At 36.2% G+C, this 14,714-nt stretch overlaps 1 protein-coding gene across 4 annotated transcripts in view; it reads right to left on the bottom strand.

Annotated features, from left to right (window-relative positions):
* The window catches only part of RARS2 (arginyl-tRNA synthetase 2, mitochondrial), a gene marked incomplete at its 5' end in the record, with an annotated part of 51,541 nt that overhangs the window by 18,977 nt on the left and 17,850 nt on the right, over window positions 1-14,714 (bottom strand). For 3 of the 4 annotated variants that reach the window (XM_084228533.1, XM_084228531.1, XM_084228532.1), the window contains 4 exons: window positions 5,082-5,158; window positions 8,311-8,394; window positions 11,557-11,612; window positions 12,931-13,028. In XM_084228533.1, coding sequence (XP_084084659.1) covers window positions 5,082-5,158; window positions 8,311-8,394; window positions 11,557-11,612; window positions 12,931-13,028 — 315 coding nt within the window. Of the gene's footprint in view, window positions 1-5,081; window positions 5,159-8,310; window positions 8,395-11,556; window positions 11,640-12,930; window positions 13,029-14,714 lie in introns of all 4 variants that reach the window. The other variant, XM_084228530.1, reaches the window with a different exon arrangement.

Genomic DNA, 14,714 nt, shown 5'->3' with positions numbered 1-14,714 from the left:
ATCCTTAAAGATAACAGTGTTAGATGCTATTTAGGTCCATTCAAGTAGTTTAAATCTAGGAGGAACCCCAAGGAATTACTTTTACAAATTATTAAAACAAGAGTAAATAATGATACCCATAAACCCATGGTTCATATTTAACACTTATTTGTTAACTTTTTCCATAAGAGATAAAAGAAATAACTTTTCCTTAAGTAGAAAGACTTTTCCCCCATTGAAGTCAATATTGTGAATTTTAAGCAGAAAATTTATTACTTAACTCATCAGCAAATTCAAGGGGGAGTAACTATTACAAAACTGCGGCAGCCTCTGCCACTGAACGCCAGTGAATTTACTGGAAAGAGGGAGACTTTTATTCAGACACATTAGAGTGAATAAGACTTTTTTTGTGTGTGTGCTGGACTGGACAGTCAATGATGGGTAAGATCGGGGCAGACTAAAGAAGGCACTGGCCAGTCTTATGTTTGTGACTCTTGACAACCTAAGACAGGCGCAGTCCCCGAGGGGCTTAATTATAATAAACTTTGGCATTTAGATCAAACAAGGCTTACATGTCTATAAGTCTAATTTAGGCAACAAGTCCGTAGTAATTAATTTTTTTTTTTTGATGGAAACAAGGCTGTTAAGAGTGTCACCTGTAAACAAGCCTGATGGAATTACTTACAAAGTAGTTTAATTATTAATCATATAGTCATTGTTTCAGAAATAGTAATAACTTAGTAACCTATTTATAATTATATTACTTTTTTGTTTACTTTTTTTTTTTCTATATGTGTACAATTAGTTTTAGGAAATATATGATAAAAAAATAGTGTGGGGCAATAGTAGTTTTATAATAATTACAATACTTTTTACATGAGACAATACCATAAAAATTAAAATGTTTACGAAGAGAATATATTGCTCGTGATCACTAAAAGTAAAAGGTGCCAGTAGGTAAATATCAATGTTTTTGATCATTGTGGTTTTGGGATACGAATCAAGAAAAACTAGCTTAAAGAATACTGTTCTGTGTAAACAAAACTGATTGTGTAGATTCAGTACTTTGAGATTGTTTGCTGTGCCGTGCCATGCCATGGAACATCGATCACATGAACATGAATAACAAAGTAGATGTCTTATGCTGAGAAAAAATTAAATTGTATGAAATCATCTATTGTTAGAAAAGGTATAAAAGTCTATGATGATTTTGAGCACATTACATTCAGATCTTCACTCTTGAAGTGTGTCTGTCTGTCATTTATGCGCCGATTCCTTGAGCATCCTCACAGTTCCTCAATCCTGAGACAGTCCTGCTAGTCTACCGCTGCGTTAGTCCGCGGCACAAAACCACTTCCCCATTTTGTGACAACAAATTAGAACACTGAAAGGTTTAAGTTGCTGGCGAACAAATGACTTTAAGTTCATGTACAACAAAGCCACATGTTCTGGCAAAAAAAAATCATTACAGGTAAAAAAAAATATTTTCCTCATAGAAATGCTATAAGTTCTAACCTGGCTGAGAAACTGAAAAGGGGTGATACTGATCATAATTCAAGTTGGAGGAAGAAGGATGACCAGAAAATCTGCTACCAGATGACCTAAGCCAACTTCAAAACAAATAAGCCAGATGGTTGAAACTGCCAAAACCGAACTACAGCTTTGTCCCTGGTATAGTAATTCAAGGATAAAAAAAAAAGGAAAATGCTATGTTAAATAATTACAACCAGTGGAAATGAATGGCTCAGAAAGGCATTTATAGTTTATGGGGGGAGCACCTAAGGAGGGCAGCCAGATGGCCTGTGTTGGAATCCTGGGTGTTCATCAATAAACTACATAATGAAATGAGTTAGATTCTGACAAATGGTAACTAGTGTATCATACAACAGTCCTACCCTGGAGGTATGCAATAGGTTTTACATGTTTATATGTTTGAGGCTGGTGAGAGAAAATTAGGAAGACAAGGTTCTTTAAAAGAGCTTGCAACTAACTACAATTTGCCAAGGGAAAAAAACAGGGGTTCTACCAGCCTTAGAAAAAAATTTCACAAAAAGAAAAGCACATGCAAATTGTTCTAAAGTGCCAACATTGTTTACTGGTTCACCAACACCACACTTGAAATCATTATCCCTAATTTCTCGTCACCCAGAAAGACGATGAGCTTTATCTATATTGCCAACCTATGCTATTTCTGACACTACAGAGGCGTGACACATGCAAGGACATCTTCCAACTATTAAATATTTCAAGTTGCTTGTATGACTTCTGCTTGTTTTCTTTTAAAATGGGGTAAAAATCATTTATTAATATTTGCTTAAAGCTAAAAAAATAAAGGAAGAAATTCATCACTTATGCTAAAAGTTGATCTTAAAAGTAACCTACAGTGACAACTGTAACTTTAAAATAAAAAGTAGGTCTGCAAAAACTAGCACAAAGATAAAAATAAACCTGGGGGTTGCCATTTTAGACTCTGCATTTTCTCTGTCCTGCAAAGGAAGAAGGAAGAGAGCTGCTGAGTGCTCTAATGGATTTCTAGCTCCTATTACAAACAGTAAGATGGGTGTATTTCACTTGCTCTCCTTTATTAGTGCTGCTCCCCTATGAAGCTATTAGGCAAAAGAACACAGTGAAAGCAACATCACTGTTCCCAGAGTTTTTATTTATTCATAGAGGTACTCTCTGCCCCCATTTCTTTTTTACCTATATCCATCCACCATAGTACCCCCTGTACTGGCTAGTTACGTGTACCTATCAAGTAACAACCTCTAATAAAGATGTATATGCTCTCCTATGTTTTAGAGTCTCAAAAGAAAGTAAATTATATTAAACTGCATGTTTAGGTTTGACTGGAGTTTGAGAACAGAGTTTACTAAAATATTGATAACATTATGGGCAACAGATTTACTATTTTCAGTATTAAAATATTTTGAAGTGGGGGCCTCCCTGGTGCAACCTATGAAGCTGTCTACAGCCACTGAAGCACAAGTTCAATTCCCGGCCAGCCAGGGAGCAGCCCACATGGCGCAATAGACCTCTCCTGACTCGCCCGCTGCTCCCCTCAGCAGTGTACTTCGGTTGATCTGCCTGTTCTGTTCCCCACTCTGTCTCTGGTGAATCCTCTCACCCCCCCACATCTCTGGCCTGCACCCCAACTCTTGTGTGCATAAATAAATCTTTTAAAAAAAAAAAGAGATATGACTTAAAAAAATTTTGAAGTGGGGTGGGAGAAAGATGAGAATAGTAAGTGACATAGGCTAACACATACTCTCAATTGTTAAAAATGTTCTCTCAGTGACACAAGGTGAACAAGCAGATAATTGTCTTTTCTGCACCATGGGCTATCACTGTGGGCCTGGATGTGATTAAAAGGTTGACTGAGTTTATGGTTAAAAAAAAAAAAAAATACCTGCCATTATTCAAAATTTTAAAACACAGTAAAAATTTCAAGCACTAAAATGGTATACCTTATTTATAGACCACGATAAATAATTATTACTATTTCAACTATATTGATAAAATTGTTAATGGGAAAGAGAAAAAATCTTTTGGTTAATATTATAAACATTAGTATTATAGGCATTTAAGATGTTGTGCAGGCAGACTCAGGAGGAAACTACAAACCTTTAAAAGTCTTTAAGAATTTAAGTGTTTTGGGCCGCCCCGGTGGCGCAGCGGTTGAGCGCTGGGTTGCGAAGCTGCCCGCAGCCTCTGCAGCGCTGGTTCGATTCCCGGCTGCTCCCTGGCCACCATAGGAGGGTCCCACATGGCACGCAGACCTCTCCTGCCGCCCGCTGCTCCCCTCAGCAGTGTACTTCGGTCCTTCTGCCTGCTCTGCTCCCCGCTCTGGCTCTGGTGAATTCTCTCACCCTCCCGCGCTTCTGACTGTACCCAGTGCATGTATAAACGAAACAAACGAACAAACAAACAAATAAATAAAAACATGCCTCTATAAAAGAAAAAAAAAATTAAAAAAAAAAAGAATTTAAGTGTTTTTGTTAAATTTAACTATAATCCACTGCAGTAGAAAACGAAGCACTGTCCTTGGCTTTGACTAGAGAATAAAAAGTAAAGAATTACTGGGTCTCCCTGGTGGCGCAGGCAGTTGAACACAGCGCTGTGAAGCTGTCCACGGCCTCTGCAGTGCCAGTTCGATCCCCACCAGCCACAGAGCAACCCACATAACGCAGAAGACCTCTCCTGTCTCGCCTGCTGCTCCCCACAGCAGTGTATTTCGGTCATTCTGCCTGTTCTGTTCCCTACTCTGTCTCTGGTGAATCCTCTCATCCTCCACACCTCGGGCCTGTACCCCAGTTGTTGTATGCATAAATAATCTTAAAAAAAATAAATAAAAGTAAAGAATTACTTTGGCAAGAGTACTTTCCCATGCACAGGCATAACATCTTTAGCTTGATCCCCTGGATGTGACCAATATAGCCAACAAGCTATCTGTGTTTCTTCTTGTAAAGCCAGGAATAGCAGAGACAACAACTGAAACAATGAAAAGGAAATACATCCCTGAGATTAATTGGACAGGGAGATCTTATATTAATTAACTCCAGGAAAGACTGAGGACAGAAGAGCAAAGTATCTAAGGGAGCAAATGAAGCAGAATAAAAAAGGGTTCGCATTGGGCAAAAGTCAGGAGAAGAATCTAAAGATAAAAATTTTTAAAAGTGCACACAAACTCAGATACACAAGCGACTTCCCTATACCAGAACAAAAACAAAAAAGTATAGACTCATTTTTCTCAAAGCAAAATGAATTATAGTTAATACTGTGGAGAAATCTGTGATATATATCAAGTGACAAAAACTAAGCAATTATTGTACTGAATCTATTATCCATGTTTTTATTCTAAGATTTTTTTATACCTTGAGAAATACTGTCCCAAATGAATTAAATTGGTGATAAACACTTGGATTTGAAAATGAAAAGAATCCCATAGTAAAATAAAACCAATATTTTCAATTGCTTTGATTCCATGTTTTAAAGACTAGTCTTTCTTAAGCCTCTGAAACAAAAATGTGTTGCCAACCAAATTGCACTGTACTCTGGGAAAAAAAAAAAGTTGAAGCATTTTCTAATATTTCCTGTCAACTTACTTCAAAGAGATGCTGTAAAGGATTGGACTGGAGTTTTTCTTCATAGCCAAACATTTGGAAGCCGGTTCCCAAAAGACCTACCACAATAATCCATAAATGAAAAAGTTATACAAAAAGTAGCAAAAAGTCATTGTAGGGAACAAATATAGTTCTATAAAAGGATTAACTTTATACAATTATGTATGCTAGGAATAATGCAACATGTTATCTTTTGCTACCCCACTAACTGACACAAGTCAAACTCAATATATTGAGTCACAAATTCAATATACTGAACAGACTGCTGAAATTAATTTCACAGGTACCAATAAATTACCAGCACACCAAAGGCAGGGTCTAGGACTAATTTATCTTAACAGTGCCCAACATTTCCCTAACACACATTAATAGCAAGGATTTACTGAGCTGCTACTTATTGGAAGGACATTATGATGCTAAGGCACTCAAAGCTTGTGAAAACAAACTGATGGGAAATGGCTTGAAAACTTGCTTTTGAAACCTATAAATGTTAAAATAAAACAATGGTAGGAACTGGTTTGGTGTGATAATATCAGTTCTTAAATTAAGGGAAAAAAATAATAAAAGATAAAACTTGAATTATCCCTGGTCATTTCTCCCATTGAAGATGACCAAGCAACAAAATTCTTTTATCTGGCCATATATTTGTCTTGTGCTTGTCAATAACTTTTTTTTAGGTTTTGGTTATAGGTTTAGAATTTGAGAATAGTGTTAATTTGACACTTAAAAATATAGTAATTGAGGTTTGTAAGCTTACAATGAAAATTCCTAATACAGACTGAACATTTAAACTCTTAGACATTTTGCTAAAAGAGGATCACATTATCAGTTTGAAAGATATATGCAGGCTGGGGCCCAGAGCAGCAATAGTTTTATTATTTAACAAATTAATCTGGGGCCTCCCTGGTGCCCTAGGGGTTAAGTCTCAGTGCTATCACCACTAAGGCCTGAGTTTGATCCCCAGCCAGGAAGGTGACCCACATGGCGCAGCAGACCTCTCCTGTCTCACCTGCTGCTCCCCTCAGCAGTATATTTCTTTCAATCCACCTGTTCTACTCCTCTCTCTATCTCTGGTGAATCCTCTAACACCCCCTACCCCAGGCCTTCACCCCTTTTGTACGCATAAATAATAAAAAAAAAAAAATCTGTTTCTACAACCTTATCATCACAAGCTTCAGATCTAAAGGAGCAACTACCACGAGATCTTGCTGATGTAGACTTTTCTGTACAGGGATGAGCAGAAAATGGGATGTCACTGAATAAAGAGATATACAATACTTCAGAACTTAGCCAGGAACTAGAAGAATGACAAATATGAACCAGCTTTATTTACTTTCAAGCTAAAGCAAATGTGATTATAATTCACTGTTTGAGAGCAGCATGTGAGAAGATATGCCCACAGAATACTAAAAAACATAAATGAGAAAAGTAAAGGATATCCTACCTAATACATTTTAAAAAACTAATTTTGTGCTTTGGAACTGTTTGCCAACTTTCAATGGTGGATAGCTGAAACAGTCAAAATTAAAATTCTTCAACAATGATCATTATAATGGAAATGTTGACAGATCATTAAACATAGTAGTCCTTTAGAGAAAAGAGCTATAATAAAATCCTGCAGCTAAGAGTTAATAATACCATAATCACATATTTGCTAATGCCTGTGAAATGACTAACTTGGTCAAACTAATATAAAGCGGATGCCACCTATTAGATCTGACTGTTGAGACAAGAGCCTAAACCTCTGACTCCCAGCTGCTGTGAATGGCAGGTGGATTTTTAAAATACATGGCATGATTTCTGATTCCTCATCAGTAAATAGTAAAGGTACGGTTAACAGGTTCAAATTCTACCCTCTTTTCAGATTTTTGAATAATATTCAGCAAAGGTCATGATAAATTGGTCTTTTGGAAATTTTTTTTTTTTCATTTCACTAGATATGGAACAGAACAGTATTAGCAAATTTTAGAACTAGCAGTGCATGCTGCACTTTATAGAATTAAAATATTTTGTATTCTTCCATTTGAGTTAGTATTGTAAAATACTCCCTGTGATGGATTCATTCATCATTTGGAGCACCTCCTATATGGCAAGCACTATAGACACAAAATTAAGACACTGCCTATTCTTCAAGGAATGTATCATCTTGCAGGGGAGAAAAACAGTGTATCTGAATAAAGCTGAGAGCTAAGAACATGGTGATGGGCAAGGGTGTGGCTGTGTGTCAATGAATGCTTTATATTTAAATTTACTTTTTAATTTATTGTTATTTTCAAATTTACATAACATTGGTTTATATTGTTACTGGTGTTTTGAAAGTATAAGCAACCAACGTATCCACAGTCCACTGACAGATGATGCTAGGTCAGCACTTAATATATACATAGCTGCCAAAGATGCTAAAAAATTTACATTTTACATGCCAGTTCTTCACAATCACAGCAACTTCATTTGTCTTGCCTTTTCAAACTTGGATTATTGGTTTGTATGAGGTAGAAATGATTCTCAATAAAGTCACAACAGTTGAGATCATTTGTTGCACTGAACTGTTTAGAATCTCACTCCTCTTTCCTTTTTGGCTCCTGTCACTGTACAATCTTAGAAGAAAGCCCAAGTATACCACTTCGTTTACTCCTCTGTTACTGTTCCAGAGTGTAAGAACAAATCCACTTTAAGAAAGATGGCCCAAGCAGGTTAGACTTGCTAGACTTCACCAATTATAAAAATGGCAGCACTGTGGTGGGAATGGTATACATAGTCAGACTTACTTCTTCTCTGTATACACCTATATTTAACTAACAAACATGAGCTATTTTTCTTTACTATTACTATTATTTTCTAGATGGAGGTAAGACTGGTTTACAACACTGTAGATGATTTAGGGGATGTCATCACACCACAACCATCATGAAAACACTCATAGTCCTTTACCCTAGACCACTGGGCCTCCTCCCCACTTTGTTTCCATCCCCGCTCTTCCTACTTCTTTTTAACAAAATCAAAAAAGCCTGCATTTATCAGGGCTGCTCTGTGTGACATTTCCTCCCTCCAAACTCACTAATGTAGTGAGAATTACTCTATTAGTCAAGTACAAGATTTAAATAGGAGGCATTACTTCATCCAATGGGATTCTGCCTATATTCTATCCAGATGATCAAGTAACAAAATAACTTATCAATGAAATGAAAAATAGAATCTGAAACTTACTTACCAAACTGCATGCCCCAATCTCCAAGGTAATTCACTCTTGTTACTTGATGTCCTAAAGCTTCTTTGAGATTCGCTATAAAATTTCCTAATAATCAATAAAATACAGTTTCTCAATCTTGTTATCCATTTTGGCAAAAGAATCATGTGCTTGTCTATAATCAAAGCATAACACTGAAAACATGTTTGGCAAAATTTACCAATTTAGTTTTTTTAGTTAAAAACATTGTTGTGTTTTCATCTATGTTATGGGAAGGGAGCAAGGAATTATTCAGGGGACAGTTATCCTAAACAATCTCACAATTTTTACAAGAACAGAATTTTCATCAATATCAAAGGCAGTTTGGGAACACACGATAGAGTAACTGTTATTCCAATTCAACACCAAGGACAGAAAATAACAATCTCAGAAATTAATAAGAAACCTAAAAATTACATTACTCACAATCTCTTGCAGTTTGGGGTTTTAGAAATCATTTAGACGTTGTGTGAGATTTAAAAGGGAAGCTACTTCTATTTTTTTTCCTGACAAGTTGTGGAGCTTTTCTGTTTTATGTCTTCACTAATAAGAGGCCCTTGTGATCTTGACCTGTGATGCCCAAGGAAACTGAAAGATTACGGGGCTGCCCGTTTTGCTAGTTTATATTCTAGTTGGTATGGCTGCAGTAGTGGCAGTTTCCTGACTGTGGTGGTGGCAACTTGGTTCTAGAACAGCAGAAGTGATAGCAGAAAAGGCAGGTGCTCCCTTGGTAATTGAATTCTATGACATCGTCTTGGGAGTCATTTACATCTGCTTAAGCCAAACATTTTTTGGCACTCCCAACAACTCTGTAAATTTTAATATTCTGTAATAGGTCCTTTCCGCTTTTACTAATGTGGATCTAGTTTTCTGCTAATACTCCTTCATCAATACACACAGCTGACTAATTGCTGCAGCTACTTCTTTTCCAGCTTCCTCACTTACAGACTTTCACAATTTATATAGTCCCAACAACAGAAACCACCTTCTCCAGCTGTTACTCAGAATGTATTCCTACTTTTTCTTAGTAATCCAACCAAATGACTTTGGGATAGTTACTTTTGGTATCCTGAGTTTTCTCTTTCATAGATAAGAGTTCACAAAACTTAGCTAACAAGGTTGTTGTGTGAAACTAATTGAGACAATACATGAAAACTCATTTCTCAAGAAATATTACTTCTTCTAGGTCCAAATATTTCCCTTAACAACTGTTAAGCAATTTTTGCTTTATGCATCATTTACTCTGACCTATTCAGTATTTCTTACAGAGTACATTTCTTTTTTTTTTAATATTTTATATAATTTTTACATCATTTTTCATCTTTGCACAATGTATTCATTTTCATTTTGGTTATATTCCCCATACAATTGCACACCCCCCTTATTTTGACTCTAATTCTTCCTCTCCCTGCCCCTCCCTAATCCACCCCCCCAAAAGTGTGTCTCTGGTTTATAGTTGCTTGTTGATTTTGATTATTACTTTGCATTGATTAGTCTTTTTCCTGGTCTCTTATTTAGGTTTTCTAAATTCCTGCTATAAGTGAGACCATCCAGTATTTTTCTTTTTCTTTCTGACTTATTTCGCTGACATGATCCCTTCTAGCTCCATCCATGTTGTTGCAAAATGCATGTGTTTATCTTTTTTGATTGCTGAGTAATATTCCATTGTGTATATGTAGAAGGGAAGGGAATGGAGGCATCACACTTCCAGACTTCAAACTATACTACAAAGCCATAATCATCAAAACTGCCTGGTATTGGAACAAGAACAGACACACAGATCAATGGAATCAAACAGAAAATCCAGAAATAAACCCACAGATTTATGGTCAACTAATCTTTGACAAAGGAGCAAAGAATATGCACTGGAGCAAAGAAAGTTTGTTCAATAAATGGTGCTGGGAAAACTGGGTTGCTACATGCAAAAGAAAGAAGCTCAACTACTACCTCACACCATGCACAAAAACCAACTCAAAATGGATTAAAGAACTAGACATAAGACCTGAAACCATAAAATACATAGAAAGAAATATAGGCGAAACACTACGTGATTTGCACATCAAAGACATCTTTACAGACACATCACCAAAAGCAGTGATAGTGAAGGCAAAGATAAACAGCTGGGACTACATCAAATTAAAGAGCTTCTGCACAGCAAAAGAAACAATAACCAAAACAAAGAGAAACCCCACTGACTGGAAGAACATTTTTGCACACAACACTAATGATAAAGGACAGAGTACATTTCTTATACTTTTCATTCAGTCCTTTCATTTTTTTTCTCTTAAAATGGTGAGAACTTTCTAACAATGAACATTGACTGAAGTTCAATAATAATCTATGCCACAAAGGGCTGATTTCTCCAGTTCTTTTTTTTTCTTTTAAAGATTTGTTTTACTTATGCATACAAGAACTGGGGTATAGGCCAGAGGTGCAGGGAGTGAGAGGATTCACCAGAGACAGAGTGGGGAGCAGAACAGGCAGATCTACTGAAATACACTGTTGAGAGGAGCAGCAAGTGAGTCAGGAGAGGTCTACTGCGCCATGTGGGTCACCGTCCTGGCCGGGGATCGAACTCATGCTGCGGTGCCTGGCAATAGTTTGATAGTGCTGAGACTTAACCCCTTCTGCCACCAGGGAGGCCCTGATTTCTCCAGTGCATTCAAGAAAGGGTTAAATGACTTCTTAAACATGTAATAGACAGATTTCTATAATGGAAGACAGATAAGACAAACTCTAAATTCTCTTCTAATTCTAATATTATACAATTCTAAGTACAACTTTTAAATTATGAAGTAGTATAGTAATTTCTCCTTACTAAATAGCTTTGCTTGAATTTCTAGTCCTGAATACTATACTCAGTTACTCACATGAATGAGTTTTGTTTTCAGAACAAAAGAGATGAGCCAAAATTTGGGTGAGATTACTAATTCCCACATAGTTATTTTTCAGTTTCGAGTCTTTCAGCTCTCCATATGCATACATATTTTTTAACAGAATCATAAATGCATACAAGCTAAAACTGGTTTCTGAGTTAATCTTTTGGATTTGAAACAAATTTATTTCTAAATCAATCCCCCCAGTTCATGTAGATATTAATTACATCAAGCTCATATAAATTCCAAAGGTTTCTGTCCCTTTGTTATTAAGCATTAAACCATTATCATATGTATTACCACATAATGCTCCAAAGACATGTTTCATAATTTTTGCAAAACTAACAACACTTACCTATGATAGTGGAACGCAAATGTCCAACATGAAATTTTTTGGCAATATTAGGTGAACTGCAAATAATTATAAAAGTTATTTTTCTGTTCTAAGAACAAGTGTCCTAAAATTAATTAGGTCATGCCTCCATAGTTTAACACAATTGGGGACAAAGGCCTTTGGCAATTTGGGGAAAGGTAAGTTAAAAATTTGAAATTTAGAGCAAAGTTAAAGTTCATAAACAATCACCTTCAGTGAGACGGTTTCTGTGATTCATGAGGCACACATAGGAAGATACACTTAACGATGATAAAAACATGAAGAAATTCAGAGATATTGTTTTGACACAAACAGCATACTTTATTGGGAATTAAGCTTAGTGTACCAGTTCTCAAATCCTTTATCTTCTTAAAAATTGAGAACTCCAAAGAAATTGTGTGTGTGTGTGTGTGTGTGTGTGTATATATATATATATATATATATAGCTAATGTCTCTCAATTACTGTATCAGAAATTAAAATAGAAAATTGATCCACCACTCCAAAATTAATACATTAATCACTCCCACTCCTGTGTGTTCCTAAGAAACTAAATTTAATAATTTAACAATAGCAAATACTTCTAGAACACTATATTCCACAGGCATAGTCTTATGCACTTTATATGCATTAACTAATTTAATACTCATGAGTATGAGCGATGGATCTATTGTACTTAAACACACTGTACTATTCTGTTTGTGTATGTTTGAAAATTTCCTAAGTTTTGCAATATTAAAAATAGATAAATTAGTATTTTCCTCAATCTTGTAAGAAAGCAAGCCATTTTATTCTTAGTTTATAGATAAGAGACTAACTCAGCAGTCTTTATCATAAACTAATGAGTTTACTCAGAGAGACTGCCTTTTTTTTTGGGGACTGCTATTTCTAAGAAGATAAATGACTAGCAGAGATAGCACAAATGTGAAATCCATAAAATCCACTCTTCTGACTATCCTAAGTTATTAAAAGACAATTTAGAAGCATATTACAACTTCAAGTCATTTCCTGGTAAGTAAAAAATGTACATATTATAAATAGTACAAGGCTTTGTTCTCTGGTAATCAAATTATAATAAAATTCTTAAAATGGTAGAACTATTATCTCTGCCTTAGAGTCTACTAAAATGAAAAACTAGCTCCTCCAAAAAGTAACTGACTTAATTAAAAAAAAAAAATAGCTATTTTTTATTGGAGTCTAAAATTTTAATTCATGGTTTAATGATTTTAAGGAAATGTAATTTCAATGGTTTTCAATTTTTTCCACATACAGTTTCATAAGATCCCAGATGACAATGGTGAAACACCTAGCCTGTCCACTAACTCAATTAACCAACACAAAGTGGTCAGGTACTCACCTGAATTCAACCACAATCTTCTTCGGGGGAAGACCAGAGAAAAGTTCACTTTCTAATCCATAACTTGAACCATCTTGGATTACCTGTTGTAGCACTGTCTGAAAAAGTAAAAGACATAGGATTTAATGATAGGGAAAAAAAGTGCAATTTTCTTAATTATCTTGTTAGTGGGAACTAAATACTGCTAATGTGCTTGTTCTAATTTAATGGAACTGAGAATTTTATAGCGTTGTCAATGGCACCACCTTTGGTTGCTAATGCCAGTGAGGGCAGTAATAACTAACATTAGTTAACATCTACGTGGAGGAGTGGGTCCATGTTCTTCTGAATGTCATGTCTATTCATCTATACAGTAACCAATGATTTAGATTTATTATAGGTGAGTAAAAAAACTAAAGTTTAGTGAGGTTAAGTAACTGCCAAAAATTCCACAGCAAATAGTAACAGAAAACCATAAGTAGCATCCAATAATTTTTTTTTTTTTTTAGATTTATTTATTTATACAAGCACTGGGTACAATCAGAAGCGCAGGAGGGTGAGAGAATTCACCAGAGCCAGAGCAGGGAGCAGAGCAGGCAGAAGGACCAAAGTACACTGCTGAGGGGAGCAGTGGGCGGCAGGAGAGGTCTGCCGCCATGTGGGACCTCCTCCAGTGGCCGGGGAGCAGCCGGGGATCAAACTGGCGCTGCAGAGGCTGCGGGCAGCTTTGCAACCCAGCGCTCAACCGCTGCGCCACCGGGGAGGCCCGCATCTAATAATTATTGAATGCATACTATGTGCCAAGAGCTCTTCGAACCATTTCATATATATTAAGTCATTTAATCCTTAGGATTCACAAGAATCCTAAGAGGTGAGTTTCAATTTTACAAATGAAGAAAAAGTAGAGAGGTTTTAGGTAACTCTCCCAAGGTAATACTATAAAATCAGGTAGCAAAAGGCCTCCCTGGTGGCCTACGGGTTAAGTCTCAGCACTACCACCACAATGGCCAGAGCTCAATCCCAAGCCCTCCCAGCCAGGGAGCTAACCCACATGGCGCAGCAGACCTCTCCTGTCTCGTCCACTGGTCCCCTTAGCTGTGTATTTCTGTAGATTTGCCTGTTCTGCTCCCCACTCTGTCTCTGGTGAATCCTCTCACCACCACCCACCTCTGGCCCACACTCCAGTCCTTCTATGCAAAAATAAATTAAAAAATCAGGTAGCAAAATTTTTTTTCACTCTACAGTTGATGTGCCAACGACCAGTACTACTGCTACTTTAGTGACATGAACGATTACAAGTAGTGGTAGAAAACAAACAAAAAATTTGAATTCAAATGCCTGTAAATTACAGAAAGAAAAAACAATAAGAGTTCTCAGAAACTACCCAAGCATTGACATATCTGAGATTAATTTTCAGTTAACACAGAAATACTGCAGAGTTCACAAAATTCATACCTTTTTTTTTGCTACTAGTGATGACACATTCATGCACAAATTAATTTTTTTAGCATAGAGTTTTGAAATCACTGTTAAAGAGTTTTACTGACTCTTATATTGGTGTTGCTCCACAAAGTGGATTTTGAGACCAAAAACATAGTTGAAGTGAAGAATTTTACTATCATAAAAGTTGGTTAAGATGCTCACTAAATGGAAAAGGCATAGAAGGTAAGAGAAGGCCACAAAGAATATACTCCAACATTTAAGAAGCACCTATAGACTGTAAGATTCAAGTTAGGGTGTTTCTGTTTTTTTGGTCACAATCTTACTGATGGGCATTTTCCATTTAATAGATGCAAAAAACTAAC

The sequence above is a fragment of the Talpa europaea genome (assembly GCF_964194135.1).
Source record: "Talpa europaea genome assembly, chromosome: 2".
Lineage (NCBI taxonomy): Eukaryota > Metazoa > Chordata > Mammalia > Eulipotyphla > Talpidae > Talpa > Talpa europaea.
Note: the sequence above shows the minus strand (reverse complement) of the source record. Positions and strands in the feature narration are given on the sequence as shown.